At 42.3% G+C, this 21,315-nt stretch overlaps 1 protein-coding gene across 1 annotated transcript in view; it reads right to left on the minus strand.

Moving 5' to 3' along the window:
- Cdh2 (cadherin 2) overlaps positions 1 to 21,315 on the minus strand; it is a 214,192-nt gene that overhangs the window by 39,748 nt on the left and 153,129 nt on the right. The window contains exons 3-10 of the mRNA NM_031333.2: positions 20,143 to 20,369; positions 18,335 to 18,481; positions 16,350 to 16,505; positions 14,089 to 14,233; positions 10,669 to 10,841; positions 3,527 to 3,664; positions 2,636 to 2,821; positions 138 to 391 (exon numbers count right to left, since the gene is read on the minus strand). Coding sequence (NP_112623.2) covers positions 138 to 391; positions 2,636 to 2,821; positions 3,527 to 3,664; positions 10,669 to 10,841; positions 14,089 to 14,233; positions 16,350 to 16,505; positions 18,335 to 18,481; positions 20,143 to 20,369 — 1,426 coding nt within the window. The remainder of the gene's footprint in view (positions 1 to 137; positions 392 to 2,635; positions 2,822 to 3,526; positions 3,665 to 10,668; positions 10,842 to 14,088; positions 14,234 to 16,349; positions 16,506 to 18,334; positions 18,482 to 20,142; positions 20,370 to 21,315) is intronic.

Raw genomic sequence — 21,315 nt, forward strand, 5'->3', positions numbered from 1 at the left:
GAAGTAAAAAGTAAAATCATTCTATATTCTAATAATGACTTTGGTCGTAATAGATATTTCCTACAAGGTACATTTAGTAATTTCTACGTGGGACACAGAAGAGAATCGAATGATGACAGCACAGCAGTGTTTCATACCTGATATTCTGTTGCATATATCGATCGGGGTCCTGAGCAGTGAGAGTGGTCAGCATGGTACCTGCGTGGAGGCCTTCCTCTTGGCGAATGATTTTAGGATTTGGGGCAAAATAAGGATTTTCATTGACATCAATAACTGTCACAGACACCGTGGCTGTCGACTGAGGTGGGTGCTGGATCCCCTTAGCTAATGGCACTTGGTTTTCTGCAGCAACAGTGAGGACAAACATCCTATTCGTTTCAAAGTCAATTGGCTGAAAAAGAAAAATGGAAACCATGCTTTTGCAGAAGTAAGAATATTTCGTTGTGCCGTTCATCTGTCTCTGTGTCTCGTTTCCAAAACATTAACTTTTGCACTTCAGTTAGCAAAAAGTTCTTCTGTAATTTCTGGGAAGTATGCAGGACTGTCTCACTGAAACACCCTGACAGAGAGATTTATGTTCCTCCAAAATTGCATGTGATTGTTGCATGGGGCCATTTATTTAGATGTCTGTAGAAACTTAATTTTTTTTAATCAACACCGGAAACCAAAACTAGTACATAATCTGAGGTCAGGTGAGAACACAAGGTTTTATAAGCTCAAACATCGACGGAAGACTACCTTTCATGTCTTTCAAGTAGGGCAACTTTCACTAGACAGCAGTGAATTGAAAAAAAGATATCATATAGTTAAAAATACTATATAATTGAAAAATGCTGTACAACTTTTCAAACTGTGGCTGGATAGCTTAAGTGTCTTTCTGGGCTGGTGAGATGGCTCAGCAGGCAGGAATGCTCATCACCAAGCCTGACTGGCCTGAATTAGATACCATGGAACCATGATGGAAACGGCCGATTCTCCCAAGTTGTCCTCTGACATCCCATACATGTATCTTGGCATTCACACCTCTCCACCTCCAAAACAACCGACCATTCAATGTAAAAAAAAGTATCTTTCATAAATTAAAATAGACATTGTGGAGTGAAGTGCGTTTATACACGCTGCCCTTAAAACAAGGGTTTTATGGGTAGCTTTTATTTTCCCTCTTTGCATAGCAAACTAAAAATCTGGCTGTCTTCCATAATAATTCAGAATATCCTGCAGGTTTTTAACACTCCCATGGGAAAACACTCTAAATGATTATTACAACGCACACATAACCCTTTGTGTGCATATTAACCATTAGAGTCTCACTGAACCCAGCTGCCACTAGAACTCTGCAGGAATTTCACTCTGACTCTCCCTTGGCCCCTGGGGAGTGGAGTACAGTGTGTTTGGTAGTAGCAGGGAAGGTCAGAGGCTGTTCCCTCGTGGCTGTTGGTAGGCTAAGAATGACCGAGAGCAGAAGCTCACGAGAAAGCTACGTAATTCACACAAAACAGCAGCATCCTACCCCAGGTATCTCCAAGTCATCCAATACACTGCAGTTTCATTATTCAAGGACTCGGAATTCTGCATGCCCACCTCAAATACTTTAAACAAGACAGGAAGGGAGCTGGTTAGGCTGTGGTCTGGGGAATGCCTGAAATGTCCCTGATGTACATTTACGTGTCAGAGATGTCTGTGCAGATTGAGGCCTGTATCGTGTGCATCCACCTCACTTGTCCTTCGCAAACGCACAAGCACTTGGAGGCTGCACTCAACCCTCCTCCCACCAAGGCTGAGTAAGCGAGATGGCCACATAGCCTTGCAGGGCAGAGCTGAGATGCAAACACAGAGCGTAGTTCTGGGCTGGCACCATGGTTTCCTATTTGCCACGTGTCCAGACTACCAGTCCCCATGTCTTCCCCCTCACATGCACTCAGATTCTCATTCCTGAACAGGAGAACTTTCCATGACGATTGCTCTCTAGGGCAAACAGGTGGGTTCACGTCATCAAGTGTTTCTGTGGAAGGGATGTTCACCTAAAAGGCTTTTACAACTATGTGTTTGTTACTATCGAAGAGATTCCTTTTTGGGCCTGCCATCATGTTCTGTTTTTTTTTTTTTTTTTTAATTACAATTAAACATTAACATTACCCCTTGTTCCATTTTACTTCTGCGATTTTTCTTCTGTCTTTTTATTTATTTACTCTCTGCCCAAACGCCACAAGAGTAAGCATGGTATCCCTCCTCACCCCCTTACTCCTCCCACTGCCCTAACAGGGATTGAACTGAGAACCTGGTGTTTGCTAGACAAGCACTCCAACAATCAACTGACGGCCAACCCCTCAGGATGTGAAAGGCCACTAATGTATCAGCTATAGTCACTTAACTTTGCTAAGGACACCATGTCTTCAGAATGGTAAATCTGTCCAGATTGATTTTAATTGTGATAATGGGACAGAATTTATGTTGTCCTCAGTCCGAACATAAATTAAACATTAACACATAATCCACTAAGTAGTCAGGAATTCCAGACTTGGAGGTATTTAAAAGAAGAAAAGGTCCCAAGATTCTACAGCGAAGTAATGAGAGAGGGCACAGGCTGGTGCCTGCTGGGTAGCTGTCTGAGGACTGTGGTCCAAAGGACACTTACTTTTACCACTGTGACTAGCCCATCATTGCTGTTGGGGTCTGTCAGGATGGCAAACCTTCCCGTGGGGTCTCCACCACTGATTCTGTATGCCGCATTCCAGGCTGGTGTGTGGGGCTGGTCCTTGTCGGTGACAGTCAGGTTGGCTACAATGACATCCACTCTGTTCTCAGGGACTTCTCCGTAGAACTGCAGGAAAGAGGAACCTCAGTCTGAGATTCGGCCCACTGAAGGACAAGCTGCCGGATGACCACACCACCCTGATTTTACTGCGCCGTTAAAGTTTTATGATCTACACTAAACAAGGAGATAGGGAACGCTGGTAATTACCCAGTTTATGTCTGACGAAAGAGAAAAGATGCTGGCACATTTTTTTTTTTTTAGCCACCCAGTATTTTTTTTCACATTTGTGCTGCAGTTTCATTAGTATTAAAACTAGCATCCATTTGTGAATATCAGTGTGATTAACGTGAGGTCTAGAGAAAAGACTTATACAGCGGATATAACTTGACTCAGGATCTAGGTAAATACTCGCTCGCTGGAAGAGTAGCACAAATCAGGCATAGACTTCGGGTTCTGAAACACTGGAAGAATTCTGTTACCACTGCACCAAGTATTTGTTGCAGGCCGAGTATTTTAACTTCTGCAACAGTAACGGGGCGGGGAGGGGATGAGGATCTACAGTACTCAGATGCCCATTTTAAAGCCCACACTATAGAAACTTCTGAGTCAATGGCCACTCCACTATCAGGGCGAGATAGTGATTATTATACAAGCACAGAAGATACAATTTTGAATTATTTATTTCTATTTAATGCATTTATAATTCATATCAAAACTTCTTCCAAATAGACCCACAGCGCTGGAGCTCTTTGAGTGACAAGTTGTACTCACGGTCATGGCAGTAAACTCTGGAGGATTGTCATTGACATCTGTCACTGTGATGACGGCTGTGGCTGTGTTTGAAAGGCCATAAGTGGGATTGCCTTCCATGTCAGTGGCTTGAATTATTAACGTATACTGTTGCACTTTCTAAAAAGACATAAAGATAACAAGTTAAATGATGCTAATTCCTCAAGAAGACATAACAGTTGTTCTGCAAAGGGCTCTTTATTACCCACAGAGAGCACAGCATCCTTCATTCTGATTAACATGACTTGCAATTTCCCACATGGAGTTTACTTTAACTCAGGAAGCACAGGTCTGGTCCTTGTCTGGGGAGATTTAACTGTGTATATTCACTCTGACTCTCGAGAAGGAATGCACCAAACACATCGCAGATGTGTGAAATTCATGGCTGAGCCGAAGCCTCCATCTGGTTTCTACCGTTCTCTTTTGCCACAAGATTGCCAATAAGTATTCAAGCATTTTTGGCATCTCATATATTAATTTCCAGACAGGTTAGGACAGTAAAGGTAATGAGGAAGCCAAGGAAAGAGGAAGCATATGCAATTCACAAATTGATAGAGTATGTCTGCCTTCCCTTAATATTATATATATATAGAGATATATATGCATGATATACTCTATTATTATATATAGTCTGTCTTTTATAATTAGCTGATAACAATATTTCCCCCATTCCTCATTAGTACCAATTGTTCAAAAATTATATAAGAACAATATATAGTCTTTAAAACATTAAAATCCAGGGCTGGCAAGATGGCTTAGCGGTTAAGAATACTTATTTTCCTCGCAGAGCGCTGGGGTTTGGAGTCCACAGGTTGGCCAGCAAACATCTCTAACTCCAATTTGGATGTCGTCTTTTGACTTTTGTGGGTTTCAGGCATGTACAAGGTATACATAATATCATATAGGCGAAACATTCATACACATAAAATAAATAAATAAAACATACCTTAAATAATTTTAATTGAAAAGTATACATTTACATTATTAGCCCTAGACACAACAGGTGTTTAATAGAACAGGTACGTAATGCCTGGATCAGCACTGAGCTATAATACACGCTCTCTGTTGTTTTGAGCAGCACCCTACCACAGATATAGACAGGACACATGTACATGGAGGTGACTTTTATCAGGCAAGCACACAATACTTGAAAAGTACAGATTGGGAATTTTAACAGGGAGCCAGAGGAAGCTATAATGAATGTTTAATGAAAAGGTTGAGATTATCTTAGAAGTCTATACTGCTGGCTGACAGCATTTTATTTGTGGGAAACCTAAGCACTACCTAAGGTCATTTGGAATCCCCACGAAAACTGGCACAGAATAAAAAGGATCATATTCTTAAATGCTAAACCATTCTGAACAACAAAACTCTTTTCTTCACACCAAACAAAACAAGTGTCACCGCCAAGCGCAGCTCCCCTGGTTCTAAATATAGCCGACATTATAAACGGCCACTCTTCCCGGAGTCCTGCAGCTTGGAGGGAGAGGCACAAATTGTGGCTTTTGATGTAGTCATTAGAGGGAAGGGCAAGGAGCAGAGAGAAGTGGGATGGAAAGCCAACCTCACAGACCAGAGTTTAAGCTCTGTCGGTGGACTGAATGCCAATCTCTAGCAGATACTTAGGTTAGTTCCTTTATTTCTTCCTAAAAGAAAATATATCATACATTTTAATTAAAAAAAAAACCCTGCAAATATGCAGCGCAGGATGAGCCATTTTAAGATTTTTGCAATCCCCAACATTTTACTGCGGCCCAGAGTGGGCTGTATGCTTCCCCACTGGCGTTCCTTCTCAAGCCTATGGCTTTGGAGAAAATCTCAGGGTCTGACCCCTTTAACTGTAGACAACAGATGGCTGCTAGACAGAATTAGTCACTCCCAGGGATGAGCTCTTTAATTGGTTATCCAATTCAAGGTGGTCAACCCTGAAATCATATATACACACAAGGAACAGTAATGGACTTAGTATGGTGGGTGCATGTACGTGTCAATAACAATTAAGGAAAGAGATCATCAATTTGAGTAGTGAGGTGGGAAGAAGTGGGGGCTTAGAGGAAGGAAAGGGAAGGAGAAATGATATTTATTTTAATTAAAAGATAAATCTGATAGTTGGTCATTCACTTTCCTCTTCTCATGGTTACTGAGAAAACTCAGGGGGACATTTGATCAGCTTCCCATCTGAAAACTACAGAAATAAAAATGTATGATGGGGCTGACAGACAGTTCAGCAGGCAAGCAGCACTGGCTTCTTTTCCAAAGAACCGGGGTTCAAATCCCCACACCCACATGGTGGATCACAGTTGCGTGTAACTCTAGTCCCCAGGTATCTGACTCCCTCTTCTTGTCTCCGAGGTACCAGGCATTTATGTGGTATGCAGACATGCATGCATGCAAATCACTCATGCACGGAATATTAAGTGACATTTTAAAATGAGATAAGATGATTTATGTCATTTGTGTAGCTACTGCAGTTCTATGAACAATGAAAACTCAAGTTTTATTTTTAATAATGTTATACGGACATGCGGTATTTTCTAATGTCTATTCAATAAAAAGATACTTAAAATTGTACAAGCACAGTAGATACAATTTTGGATTGAGCTGAGATGTTGGGGTCCATTGATAATCTTTGAAATTTCCTATTCCTTCAGGCTAATATTAATAATCTTTAAGCTTCACAAGAACATTTTGTTGGGTGTTGTGGTATATTCCTGCCATCCCTGGCTTTGGAAGCTTGAGACAGGAGGATTATTATCAGTTCCAGACCAATCTGGGCTATAAAATGAATTCCAGGCCAGTCTGGACTGTAGAGTAAGACCTTGTCTCAACTACAATAACTACAGTGTTTGCGGAAACAAAAGTACCCACTTGGTAAATAACATGGCCGCCATGTCTAAACGTCATGCTGGAAAATGGTCTTGCTCTGCTAAGATGTGCTAGCCTATTATGATTTCAGCGACTGAACCATCCAGAGGGCCTGGCTTATTTACTCATGCTTGCCTGGCGCTGATGTGTGACTGTTCAAATCTCTGGGAGGACTCGAAGTGCTACACGGGATGCAAGATCCAAACTCCTCCCTCAGAGATCCAGCTGATAAAGGCTTTTTAGAAAAACTTTGTTTATTTCTAACCCTGTCTCTCACCGACTTGCGCATTTTTAGCAAAGCTACCATGATCATGCCCTCCTCCCCCACTTTCTGTATTTATATTCAGTGTCATCAAGGCCTGTTCCACTTCCATGTCAAATCCTCTGTCTACCCCAGAAATTCTCCACCAGGTTGACAGTGCCCAACGAGAATATCCTCTACAATGTAACACCTTAGCAAGTATGGCTGGCATACAATAGGCTCTGGCCAGGGATTCTGTGGAACATGCACAGGACAGAGCCTGCATCAAGAACTAGTTCAAAGCGTCTGTACACTCTGCCTGGTTGAGAAAGCTTGGTCTTGAATAATAGCCTTTCTTTTGTTTTGGGTCAGACAGGTGAAAGCCAACTGTTGAAGGGCTTCTGAAGTTTCTTGAGGTAGAACTGCTTTAGGTCTTCAGGAATGTGGCCCTAAACACATTTCCATGGCCGTGTCTAACCTTTGTGTCTTTTCCTACTTCCGTTTCTGTTTGCACCTGTCTCTCTACATGTATGCACACACGGGAAGAGCACAGAAGACTATCTTTGCAAGGAATTGCAAGCGGTTGTATGAGCGACGCCATCCTTATTCCGAGTTGGAAAGCAAGGGATTCTGGAGGGTTTAAATGAAGGGTGAAGGAGGAATTGAGGGTCTGAGACGCCAAGATAAAGACCCCTGCCTTGGTTCCGGGAGGTGAGATTAGCCATTTCGCATTGAGGAGACTTAGCACCTTGCAGATTACGAAGGGGACTGAAGGGAAGTGAGAAGTGAACTCCACAGCAAGTAGGAGATCCCATGTCAGGACCGACAAGGAGCCCAGGGCACAAGGATAAGAAGTATCTGACCTAAGAAACAGCAAACATTGGTCTTTCCGTGCCAGGAAAACAATGCTGTAGAACAAAAATAATGGACAATGCTTGATCAAAAAAAAAGAGGCTGCCAATTATGCCGGTGGGGAAAATGGCTTTGAGGATTTATTGAGCAGCACATTTACTGAATGCTCCATGCACTTTACCACCCTCTGTTCCTTAAACTACTACAGTATCCTGCCAAGCCTCTCACGAGATCAATGTTATGGACGTGGAGGCCCAGGGTTATCGGTTAAAGAAGGTCCAACAGCTCACACCAAATAGAACCCCAGATTCAAACCCAGCAGAGAAACTGTGGGAGGCGGTATGGTTGTAATGTGAAGTACTTCCTATCGGCTCACGTGTTTGAACAACTGGTCCCCAGCTGGTAGCAGTGTTCAGGAAGATTGGGGACACTTAAGATGTAGAGGCAATAGGTCACTGGACTCATGGCTTTCTAGCATGGATCCCTTTCCCCCTCTGCTTCCTGGCACCATACTTTCTTCACCATGATAAGTAGTAGCATCCCTGGCACTATGAACCAAAGTGAACTCTCACTTCCTTAAACTGCTTCTTCCAAGTATTTTGCCATAGAACTGAGAAAACTAAGTGCTACTGGTAACCCTAAGAAGGCAGTGATTAGAAATAAAGTGAAAAAAAAAAACAAAAAACAAACAAACAAACAACAAAAAAACCAGAGAAGGTTAAAAGTTAGGAATAGCACTAACAAGCAATGTAGCAAAGAGTCAGGAGTGCATTTAAAAAAAAAAATCCCCAAACCGATGGGGGTGGGGAGGGATCGATGGCTTTAGATTTCAAGACCTTAAAGAACAGACATTTTTTAAAACTGCAGATTAAAGAAAGATTAAAAGGTGACTCTGGTAAGCGTTTCAACTGTTAGAGACTGCAGCACTGAAAGGTGTCATACATCCTGAAAGAATGATAGTGAAAATTACTTTCTACAAAAAGGAAACCGTGAATTTTAATAGAAATAAAGGGATTCAAGGCTGCATAAAAAGTCAAAGTAATTTAAGCCCGGCCTCAGGCAGAATTACCATAAACTGTCCAAGATAGATGTATTTTTTTTCTTGCTGAAATGACTTTCAGAAAATGGAAGGCTTTCTATAATTTCCAATGGTAACTCATTGTTGATTTTTAATAATTCCACTGTCAAGAAGTGATTCCTCATATCATATCTAACCCATGCTCCCATAGCTTCCCATCTATTTCTGCATTAGTGTTATCAAGGGTGGTGGATGGTTCCCCGTGAACTGCAGGATACACTTAACTACAATTATACCCCACTTCAAGCTTTTGTCCTGCAGGCTAAATATAGCCTCTCTGATTTTTAAACGTGGTGGGTCTGCATAGGGAAAACTGTTGTTAATTCTTTATGCCTCTCTCTTGTCATGAAGCAGCCAGGCTAAAAGCAAGAGGAATCTTAGCGAGAAACTTTGTGAAGCCCTTAATTCCATATCGCACAAAACTCTTGTGTGAAAGGAGAAATATTACAGTTGCAACCTGCATTAAATTTTCTTGATATACTCAACCTTACCCTGGAGAGAGACTATTGAAAAATACTCCATAATCTCATCCAACATATGGTATTCATATTGAATTTATGGGTGTGTCAGATAGTGTTTTCTATTATAGCAGAAGAGATGGGAAGACTCAGACTATGTTGAGCTGTCTTTCTTTTGCTTTGTCATGTATGTGTGGTGTATCCATGTGTGACTGCAGATGTATATCCCTGTCTAGATCACAGGAGAATGCCAAGTGTCCTGTTCTATCACTCTCTATCTTAAATATTGAAACATGGTCTCTATCACAGAACTTGGAGCTAGGCTGGCTACCAGGCAGCCCTAGTGACTCTGGTCTCTGGCCATGCAGAGTGCTGAATTTACAGACACCTTGCAATGACCAGCTTTCGATGTAGATTTGAGGGATTCCAAATCAGGTCCTCATGCTAGCACAGTGAACACATTTACCCACTGGGCTGTTTCTCCATCCTGCTGAATTTTAAATGTACAGCAAAAACTAAATTCATCTTTGGATTTCTGAACATTTTTCCTGACTGGTTCTGTTACTTGGTTATGATGGTTCTAGAACAAGTTTGTGTATATAACTAATTATGATAGCAATCTTGTCTTCAATTCACATGCACATTACTGCAGTAGAGAGAACATTAAAAACCAACTTCTCAATTCCCTGTCAATAATATATATCATGGTGCATATAATGTTTTTACTTGACATAATCTGAGGTTCTGTTACTGCAGAAGCTGGCTCAGCCTGAAAGTTGCAAACCACAATCTCTAGGTGTTGACACCTTAAACGAATTCATGCAAACAATGATTATCTAGAAGCTGAAAGACATCTGCCAAGACACAGAACAGAAAAAGGATTTCACAGGATGTCTCTGACAGATGCCGGGAGAAGGCACAGGGAGGCCGGAGAATGGGAAGGTTCCTTGTCAAGACAAACAGGCTCAAAGGGCCTTTGAGATGGGACCTCACCAGCAAACAACAACAGTCCTCAGCTCCACACATCCACCTGGCACCTTTCCAAACCTGCATGGTTAGACTATGTGGTGGTGTTTAGTGTCATCAATGTTGTAGCTTCAACAAAATAGTATTCCAGAAGTGTGCCCAACAGAGGAATTAACACAGTACCAGCCTTCAGAACTGGAAAGTAAATTCTCTTAGAGTTCAGGAGTAACTTCTAATAAAGATGATAATTTTCTTGCACAATACCCATCATGCAATTCACAGAAGCCCCAAAGACCCAATCACATACACGGTATTTTTGGTATCATAAAAATGCATTTGGATGCATATTACTTGACTATGATGTCTAACTTAGTTCCCCACAAAAACAATTGACTATGAAGAAAAATAGGAGCACTCTTACAAACTTCAAAAATTGCAAACAAGAGAACATTGGCTTAACTTAGTCTAATATCACTGAGGGTAACATTAATTAATACCACACACACAGACACACAGACACACAGACACACAGACAGACACACACACACACCTCATTTACAACATGAAGTTCTCTGAAAACCCCTGACTAGAATGGAAATTAGCATGATTGGGAGATTCAATCCGCCACTGGCTTGCCTCTCAGGACAGCTCTGGGTCTGCTCACCTCTCGGTCCAGACCAGCTGCCACAGTGATGATGTCCCCGGTCTCGTTGTTGATTGTAAACATGTTGGGAGAAGGGGTGCTGGGTGCCTGGGAGAGGATCCTGTACCTCAGCATCCCATTCAGGGCATTTGGGTCATCTGCATCAATGGCAGTGACAGTCATCACATACGTCCCTAGAGAGTGAACAGAGAAGTCACATGATCATCTGTCACTTCCGGGCCCCTAAGACCAGGCATCCTTAGTATGTTAGCATGTCTCATTTTCACTTTTTCATAACAAAACCATTTTCAGTCCTTCATACAAAAATGTTTCTTTAAAACGTTCAACCATGGCAGTGTAGATAGAGGCCAGTCAGTGAAATGTTTGCCGGGCAAGCCTTAAAGGCCAGAGACAATGCCCAGAACCATGTGAAAGGAAAAAAGTCCAGTTATGGAAGGGGTGCACTTGTAATTTCGGTGCAGATGGACACAGGAAGATTCTTGGGACTCACTGCCCAGTCAGGCCAGCCTACCCTAACTGGTTCCTATGAAAGATCCTGACCGAAAAATACTAGGGGCTGACTTAGAGAGTGCTGCACACTGGCCTTCGGGTCAAGCCTGTACACGTCATCATAATAAACATAATCAAAGTATAAAAAGAAATTATAAAGTACACATACTTACAGACTCAACTTTCCCACACTTAGAAAACAAATCTACTCCGTGATCTTCAAAGGGCTCCATAGCCAACTTTAAGTTTACATAAATGCAAAAGACAAGAAACTCAGATGCTATTGCAAACGTATTTGATGACTACCAGACCTTCTCTTGTTCCGTAGTAGCATTTCATGGGGCTTTCAAGGGAGGTTTTCTCCAATGCCCAAGTCAGTTTCTGAAAGGGAGCTGTGTAAAGGACAGGGCTCACTCCATTCATTGCCCTGGCTGAGAGAGAAGCATGCTAGGCAGAACTGTTCTGCTACACTGGGCAGACACTTGACTCTGGGTACCACCACTGCCTCAAAGATGAAAAGGAGACTGTCCCTGGCCTGGAGATTTCAACCCACTGGGTATTTTAGATAGTAAATCTGGAAAGCACTCCGCCCAGAAGTACAGTCACCATTTAGACTTGTTTGTAAGATCTATTTAGAACCGAATCAGAAAATGTTCTGTCTCTGTCTTCTAAGAAACCCAGAGCCTGATTTACTTTAGAACTGAAGGAAGACCTCACTTACCCTGCACCCTAGAACTGGCCATGGCTTAGTTGTACTATTCAAATGTCTTTTCAGAACTTGTCCCTGTCAGCAGGACATTTCAGCTCATCAAGCAGCGTCTCCACCATTACTCACTTTGGAAACTCGATATCCTAGATGGTAGCTCACTGGCTTTCCCTTTCTCTCTCCCCCTATTGGATCTGATGCTCCCACAGGGCAGGAACTCTCTTGCTACCACTGTGCCCAGAGCCAGGGCAGAGTGGATCATACAGCTCCTGGTAAGCTAACATTGCAACATGAACTGATTGTTCAAAAACAACGTCTGGTTCCAGAACCTGGAGTTAAAATGCTTATGGCACAGTTTAAGTCAAGAGGGATGTCCTAGTCAAGCCCTGCCCAGCAGAGCGCTTCCAAAGCACAGGAAGTACAGCGGTCCTCACAGTGGCTACTCAGAGGCTTTCATTCATGAGACGCCTAACTGGAAACTCATGGTCACATACACAGTAAATACAGCCTGAATGGCTTATTTCTAATAAGGTCTCTAAAGCAGTGGATTATGTGAGGTTTGAAACAACCAAACACACGGGAAACACACGGGAAAATGATACTTAATTGCAAAACATCTGTAGTCGAAATGCCCAAAGTCTGTTTATATTGTAGGATATTTGCACGAGATATATTCTATTGTGTGTGTGTGTTTGTGTGTGTAAGTGTGTATGTGAATGTGTGTGTGTTTGTGTGTGTATGCGTGTGTATGTGTGTGTTTGTGTGTGTGCGTGTGTGTGTGTATGTGAGTGTGTTTGTGTGTGTACGCGTGTGTATGTGTGTGTGTTTACATGTTTACATGCGCACACGCACATCACAGTATGCATGTAAAGATCAGAGGACAGCTTGTGTACAGGAATCAGCTTTCTCTTTCTACCAAATGATTCCCAAGGCTTAATTAACTCAGGACCTTCAGGCTTGGTAGCAAGTGTGTAAAACTCCCGAGCCATCTCCAGAGTCCATACAAGATCCATTTTAGTAAGGATCTATCTCGTTTTACTGGATTTTAAATGTGTAAGACTGGAGGTCATCCTGTCTGACAGTGTCTGAAGGAGCCATAGAGGACAGAGTCCACACATTCCTTTCTTTCTCTATGAGGATACATGGGGCCAAGGGTTTAAGGCACAGTTGCTTCTACCCACAGATCAGCTGGTACACCAGAGAGCTATAGATATTGGTGGAGAGGCTCAAGGTCCTATGAAGTGCAGTCTTAAATACTGATTTTTTATGAAACAGAATAGTTGAATATCTCAAAACATTAAATCTGACCAGCTGGCCAAACATTTGCTTTTTCATCCCCTTACTGAGTGCCTGGTTTAGTAGGTTTTCAGATTAAATAGGTCTCGCTGGCCTGGCTATTCTGTGACTGGAATGTTTTTAGTACAAGGATCTGAACTGCCAGTCAAACACCACTTCACAAAGGCGAGAGGCTTTCTGCAAGTGCTGCCTCAAGGCCAGGCCACTTCCTTCTGCGGGCTGAAAGGCGACCGTGGAGGACATGTGGCACTCTAGAAGTAAATACCCAGCGTGCCACAGCTGTCACCAGTCCTGCCGTGCTGGGGGCTTCACTGCCTGGTAACAGAAACACCAAGCAGCTTTACTGTTGGGATTCTGCTGTTTCTCTGCCTCCTGTAAGGGAGTTGGTGCTCTGTACACGCCAGCCTCTCTCAAGCGGCTCCCTCACTATGTCAGCTACAAAGCAAGGGAAGACGACTCTAGATTCCATGGCCTCTTGGTTTTCAAACATGGTGAAAATCATGTGGATGTGAAGTTATTTTGTTGTTTTCAGTTTTCGATCAGTTTTTTTCCCTGAGTTACTCCCTTTGTCTCAAATAAATTAAAAGGCATACAGGATCTTTCCTTACAGCTATATGTCATACAAGACTTTCCTTTTCTTACTGCTATGTCAGTTAAAAACATTTTTTTTCTTTTTGAGCAAGTATATTTGATAGCACAGGTGGGCCTTGAATCCAATATGTAGCTGAGGAGAACCCTGAGTTTCTGCTTCTTCTTCCCGACATGCATGGTAGGTGTGGGTCACCATGCTCAGTCCCACTTCTTATGCAGTGTTACAGATCAAACCCAGGACCGTGTGTTTGCTAAGCAAACATTCTACCAGCCGGGCTACTTCAACAGCTCTCGTATAACATTTCTTAAGTCATGACCACAGTACCATTCTAACTCACCAGGCTTTGATCCCTCTGGAACAGACCCATTCCAAACCTGGTGCAGAAACTCAGGTCTGTTATCATTCATGTCGATGACATTGATGACGATGTCAATGGGGTTCTCCACTTGATTGCCATTGATGTCAACTGCATGTGCCCTCAGCTGCAAATGCAACCAGAGGGCAGAGGGCATTTAAGGATCTGTTACATGTGGTCACCATGTACATGTGTGTCACAGTCGCAAGAGCATTCTGAAGACAGCCATGCAAAAGCTGCTATGGTTCCCCTCTCAAGACGGAGATACCCACAGTTTGAGGGGAGAGGTAGCCTCCTATCCTCGAGGCCAGGCCCAGTGCTTAGTACACAGCTTTGAACTGATTTGATCCACATCCAGAGCACTGGAGGACCGAGAAACTGGGCTTTGTGATAACCACACTGCTCTTTGTGGACCAAGCCTGGTTCAGAGCCAGCTGTGTCCAGATCTAAAATATCCTTTTCTTAGATACAGCAGGGTCAGTATATGAATGTGGAGAGAACGAGAAATGATCTGGGAAATTACAGGTACACAGGGAATTTACGCATAAATTTTTAAAGTTTAAGGCCTTTCAGAGAGACGTGAAAAATGCATGCATGTTTAAGGCATTCCTCACCATAGTCCCAGGGGACAGCATCAGCAGTCATCTTTGAGAAACTGTATGTTGCTATTCTCCACATACACATACAGTCACTAATGTACTCGGGCCTGACTGTCTTTCTAATGTTTTCTCCCAGCAAACATCTGCTGCAGCTCTTTAAAAGGCAATGCCATATTGTGCTGCACCATTCCTTTTAAACTGGAATTCTCCCACCGTAGTCTACAGTTTCCCTGTAATCTCTGATGCTGTTGGTTACTTAAGAGTATTTCTAGGTTACTAAACACATAGCACAGCGTAAATTTTATTACTGCTTTTCAATCCTTTTTAGAGATATTTTCCTCCTGATTTACTTAACACAATATATTCCATTAACAAATTCCTAATACTGAAATTTAATTATAGTTACGTAAAATAATGAATCCTAATGGCTCTAAATACTTGCAATTCCGTAATTAATTCCATTTCCCTGGTACTGCTTTGAATGCATACATAGCAAGCATTTAAAGAACAATTCGCTCTATTCTCGGATGGATACGTTTACTTTCTGAATTTCAGCCACAGGATCTTAGATGGAGGGAAGTCAAAGGAAAACTCACTGGCGTGTTTATGATCATCAATAGAAACTGCTCTAACTAGATGTTATGTGCTACCTCAACCCAGTTCCCTCCATGAATTTCAAACGATAGGCTTGCCAATTAATTGAGGTAATGAGTGAGTTCTGAGTTATACAACTGAAGACATATCTAACTTTTCCTACACTTCTATGTTCAGTCCTAGGGCAGACACTGAAGTTGTAAGACACCAGGATTTCTAAAGCTCGTGCAGGTGCAGGACTTTAAACATTGCTGCTGAGCCAAGTAAGAGTCCAGAGACACCGAGCCTATAGGCAAGGCTTAATGGTGGTGATGATGCCCTGCAGGAATGTGGTCAATGGCATTGGGCTCACAGGCTGGGTCTAGATCCTCCCTCCTGTTACTGAAATCCCTCCATGGAGACTAAGCGTTTACACATGAAAGACAAACATGACAGAACCTGAGAAGACGAGTTCTCAGGTTAGAGAGGGTCTTGATCAATATCCCTGCAAACTGTAATTTACATTATACATGTCCTAAAAGGGGCCATGCAATGCACGAGTGAAGTAATGATGTCCCTGAACAAACTGTAAAACAATAAAAGGGAGGAAATATGGAAAGACTAGGCTGGGACACCCATATTGAAACAATTCTTCATAACAGAAAGAAAAGAGGCAACGTAAAAGGAGTACGATACAAATGAGCTTGGGATTATACCACTGTGCCCTCTTCCAACAGCTGTGGTCTAGACATTCCCACATGGCCGCTCTGATCTGTCCATACAGACCAGTTCCCATGGGTTCTCCCGGCCGTGCATCTGACATCATGCACTAGCATGTCAAAAGCAATGATGTCGCAGGCTGTCTCCCTTTCTTTCTTATTATTTTGCCATTGCTTGTTTTATAGCATGTATCAATTCCATAAACACGTGCTTTAATAAGAGAAGCCTACAGATATGACTCTGGTGTTAAACCTCAGCGTTAGGGCCACCGGAGTAACTCGAGGTGGTGACAGACTGCACATACACACATGTCAAGGAGTATGAACACAGACTCAGCACAGGGCAGCTTACGTGAAACCGGGCTATCAGTTCTCTGTCCAGAGGCTTTGTGACTGACAGTTGTCCAGAGATGGGGTTGATGATGAAGATGCCCGTTGGAGGCTGGTCAGCTCCTGGCCCAGTGACACTGTATCTCAGAGATAGGTTCTTATCTCTATCAGACCTGATCTGAGGATGAGGAAAACAATTACATAAGGAGAAAACATGGGCAGAGTTGTTTGGGGGGCATACCGCACTTCCATACCTCGCTTCTCCACTGATGTCTCCTACCTTTCTTCCTCCTCTTCCTATGTGTGTGTGTGTGTGTGTGTGTGTGTGTGTTGTGTGTGTGTGTGTGTGTGTGTGTCATGTCTGTGTGTGCATGCATGCATGTGGGTGGCTTCTGCAATTGCTTTCCACCTTATATTTTTGAGACAGGGTCTCTGGGTGCAGCTGGAGTTCCCTGATTCACATGGCCGGGACTAAACAGCACGCACCTGGGTTTCTTGTTTCTGAGTCCCCAGCACTGAGGTCTCTGATGGGAATCTGAACACAGGTCTGTATGCTGTGTGGAAAGCACGCTATGATTGAGCCATCTCCCAAGCCCATCCCATGACTCTTGATGATGGACTTAAAAAGAGACACTACCTATCCCCAGAAAGACTTGGGGTAACCTTTTCAGCTAAAGGAACACCAGCTATGCAACATGCAAAATGTCAAAATTTAGCATTGTCTACATAGATAAAATTGCCACGGAAAAATATTTACAACAACGTAATAAGTGTTTAATTTAATACGAAACATGGTGTCTTCACACATCAGAAATGCTAAGAAGTAATAATTATGTAGCAACAGCTTGAAATAGTCTTACGTGGGACTCTGTGGTTGGGAACAGGCCCGTACATTAGACTTCTTTGCTTTCATTGTACTGGTTCTGTGCAACCAAAGCCTCCTACATGGTTTTCAGGTGGTAACGAAGGCTACAGTTCCCTTTTCTAATAAAGCATCAAAGAGAGGTTCTTTGGGCATATTTTATACTCCAAACAAAGGGAAAGCAAGTCAGAGTAGAGCAGTTTACAGAGATGGAAAATGGAAGAACGGCAGAGACAGAGAAAGGGCAGGCTGGGCAGTAATAAATACAGCTCTTTATGCACTACGTAAATGTAATTAATCCATCCATTTGATCTAGAGATATTTCTTAACATAGGGCAAAATTCTGTTTTTCAGTCCTGTTTCCTGAGGGTTGATAGAAGGCACCTCTATCTGGTGTTACGGGCATTGTTAAATCGAATTACAATGCACATTAGAATAGAATATACAGCACAAATAAGTGACTTACTTAAAAGGCTCAAAAATATGTGTTGGAGTACTAAAATAGTCATAGAAACATTTACATTTTAATAAGTGAGAATATGATGATTCCATAACATTGTACTTTTAAATAAATGCTACCCTGTAGAGTTTGCTTATTTTTTTCCCATGTCAGATGGTCGGATGGTAGGCAGTGTAAGTAACTGCAAAACTCTCTCTCCTCAGATTGGAAAGGCTCCAGTTTTGCACTGCCCCAGGGACTCTGTTAATGGTATCAGAGGTCACTTTTCCTCTTATAAAAAGACTCCCAAGTGCACTTGGTGCTGGCAGGTTTAGCAATGATTGCCCTTTATTCTTTTCCTTCTGTCCCAAACTATCTTTAGAGGGCAGAGATCATCATGGAAAGTCCTGGTTCTGACTACCATTTGAATAGTGAGAGAAGGAAGGGGAGGGATGGGATGGTGTCATAGCTCATGAATTCACAAAAGGCCTATCATCGAGTGCCCCGGACCTAGGAGAGCTACGCAGATAAATAATCCAAGAGATGACAAAGAAAGGCTTCTTACTACATAGGAGAAATTCCACTCACACAAATTCAACTGTACAGCACATGCCATAAACTCTACTCAAAAACAAACAAAAAAAATAGAAGAAACAGTTTCTAACGTTGCCTTGCCATGAAAATAATTACAACGACAGCCTCTTACTCTGACAAGCTCTTGCGGAAAGGGTCCTCTGGAGTTTTCTGGCAAGTTGATCGGAGGGATGACCCAGTCTCTCTTCTGCCTTTGTAGAGCTCCGCTGTGCTTGGCGAGTTGTCTAGGGAATACTATTTCTTCAATTTCATGTGGTTCCTTTGCATTAAAGAACAAGAAAACTTTCCTAAGGACTAGGAAGAGCACCTTCTAAGATCACATCAATATTAATGGCTACCCGTGTGTGTAGGAACCACAGTGTATTATGAACAAAAAGAATAACTCGGGAGGCCCTTTCCCTGTCCCCTAGTTCAATAACAGAAAAGTGCCATGAAGTATTTGGGTTGCACTATTCACTGGAAATTGAATTAGAAACAATTTATTATATAGTCCAGTTGAGTAAACTACTTGCAGTTTCTATAAACCATCCTAGAGAGTAGTTAATATTAAACCAAGTTTAATAGCACCCTTTTATATATTTCTCATTAGTTTAGACCACAGTTCAGGTAATGTGCCTACTGTACATTAAATTCAGATCTTGATGTGCTGAGATATAATTTGAATTCCAAGAGAAGTTTAATACGTACCGCTAAAGAATGTCTCAAATATTTATGACCCTATTAAATCCCACAGAATTAATGCTGTAATTATTCTAAACCTATGTCAGCTGTGATGGATGCTGTAAATGACCCACTTTGCACAGTAGGCATTAATCTCTGCTATGTGTCAACATTTTCTTCTGTTTCTCTCGATGTCTGTGGACACTTTAGCCATTAGGCCGTGCTGTCTCTGTGCAAACATCCTGGACAGTGGCTGGAACACGGAGAACCAACAACAACAGACAAGTCTTTTCACCCCATTAGGTACTAGCCTCTCACTTTGTATATCACTCAAGTGGCTTGAGGCCTTTCAGCAGTTAATGGCTTAATACATTGTATTTTACATGATGTGAAACACTGGTGTAAGAGAAAAACAAGGCATGTTTTTAGTATATTCAATCTTATTTGAATACATGAATGCACATGACCTTTATAATTAAATATCGTCATGGCCTGTGCTGTTATCTATAACTGTAGTATTCAAAACATAATGGTTAGAGTTCAGAGTCATGGCCTTCAAAGTGTATATAGGTGTGTCCCTGAATCTTAGGTTTGAATAAACTTGAAGAACCTGGTATTGATAAACAACATGGGATTTGTAAAGTCATGGCTCTATTTCATTTAAAATTCTTATGTAGGGATTTTCACAGAATAAATGCTCAATAAACATTTGCTGAGCTGAATAGGTCTCTGTTGGAAACACACTTCATTTATTTCACCCTGGCTCACAACAGCTTTCCTGAGAGGGAGCATATCACTCGTCAACATCAGTGGCAGGATGAATATTTCATGCTACCCAATTTGCTCTTGAAAAAAAAAAAAGGACAAAAGTCAACCCTTGTCTTTGCCAGAAACACTTTACTGTCCCCGCTGTAGACCTGCACCTCCCACCTAATAAATTTGACTGATGACATCTTCCCAAGATGTGTTTATTTTGTGGTTACACTTAACAGCTTGTAAAACATCTCAGAAATGTAACAAAAACTACTTCTAATTTGAATTAAATTATAAATCACAAAATATAAACAAAGCTCTCCAAGGCAACTCTGGTTGCTTGAGATATACTTAGCCTATTACGCTAGAAATACAACCAAGTCCTGCTAAGGAAAATGAAGTTGGTAACAATGGAAACACTGGCCCTCCACTTGCATGGCAATAATTAAACCCGTATTTGGTTAGAATCTTAAATCTAGTGGTTAAACATAAGCTGGATCTGGGTACCTTCATCGGCTCCTCAGTCAGGCTGGGCTCCAGGCTCAGGTTAACAGCTACCTGCCACTTTTCCTGGGTTTCTTTGTCTTGGGCATATATCAGGAACTTTGCCTGCTCTGCAGAGAGAGGGAAGCTTCTCACAGCGTACACTGTGCCGTCCTCATCCACCTTGAAATCTGCTGGTTCACTGCTTTCATACTGAACTTTCCTTTTTCTATTGCAGTTGCTGAATTTCACTGGAAAAGAGCACACGTGCACGGTTACTCCACCCTGGTGGGCATAGTTCACGCTGTAATATGTACTGAGCTTGGTTAAATTATTAAACACAGTGGTGTGAAGTCACAGAAACTGTTTTCACACTGTGTGTGTGTGTGTGTGTGTGTGTGTGTGTGTGTGTGTGTGCACAAGTTCCTGTGCATGTGTGCCACTGGCCCTACTCCCCACAGATGTGAAGACTGGAGTTAAAGCTCACGTGCCTTTCTCCAGGAGCCAGCCAGCCCTAGGGATCTGCCTGCCTCTGCCGCCTTGGGACTAATAGGAGAAGCATACATTATAATTCCTGGGATTCCTACATGGGAGATCACACTTGGGTCCTTCCGCTTTCATGGGAAGCACTTCACTAGCTGAGCCATCTCTGAGACATCAGGATGTTAATCTTCATTCTGTAATCCAACATGAGTTCTCTCTAACTTGAGGTTATGCCTATGAAGAAGACTATACCAACCGCAACCAACAGCAGGGTGGTTGAAGAAAAGAGTTTCACTTACACTGAAGTACTGAATGGGTACAGGCTTTTTCACTTGCTGTCTTTCATAAACACTGGAGTGCAACTATGGCCACAGCACACACATTTTGCTAAGGATTTCAAAATCTAGAGATAGAGTGTGCAGGAGGGTATGCATAGGCTTTGTACGAGGAAAATAGTAGGATGCTTATATGGCAGAGACTTGAGCATCCTTGGACTTGAGTGTCCTGGACCAAATTCCTCTCAGAGAAGAAGAAAGGACTGAACTAAGGTTAAGTTGTGGCCCTACATCTCCTTGTTTAAGTCTTGCCTTCTGTCATCATCTCTTGGATGGGCTACCAGGTGCTCCTGATCTCCACTTTGCCCCGTGCTCAGGTATTGCTTCCTGTCCCTTCTAAGCTCCCATCATCCCTCATGCTGCACTGTTGCTGGTCGGT

This window comes from Rattus norvegicus, chromosome 18, assembly GCF_036323735.1.
Source record: "Rattus norvegicus strain BN/NHsdMcwi chromosome 18, GRCr8, whole genome shotgun sequence".
NCBI lineage: Eukaryota > Metazoa > Chordata > Mammalia > Rodentia > Muridae > Rattus > Rattus norvegicus.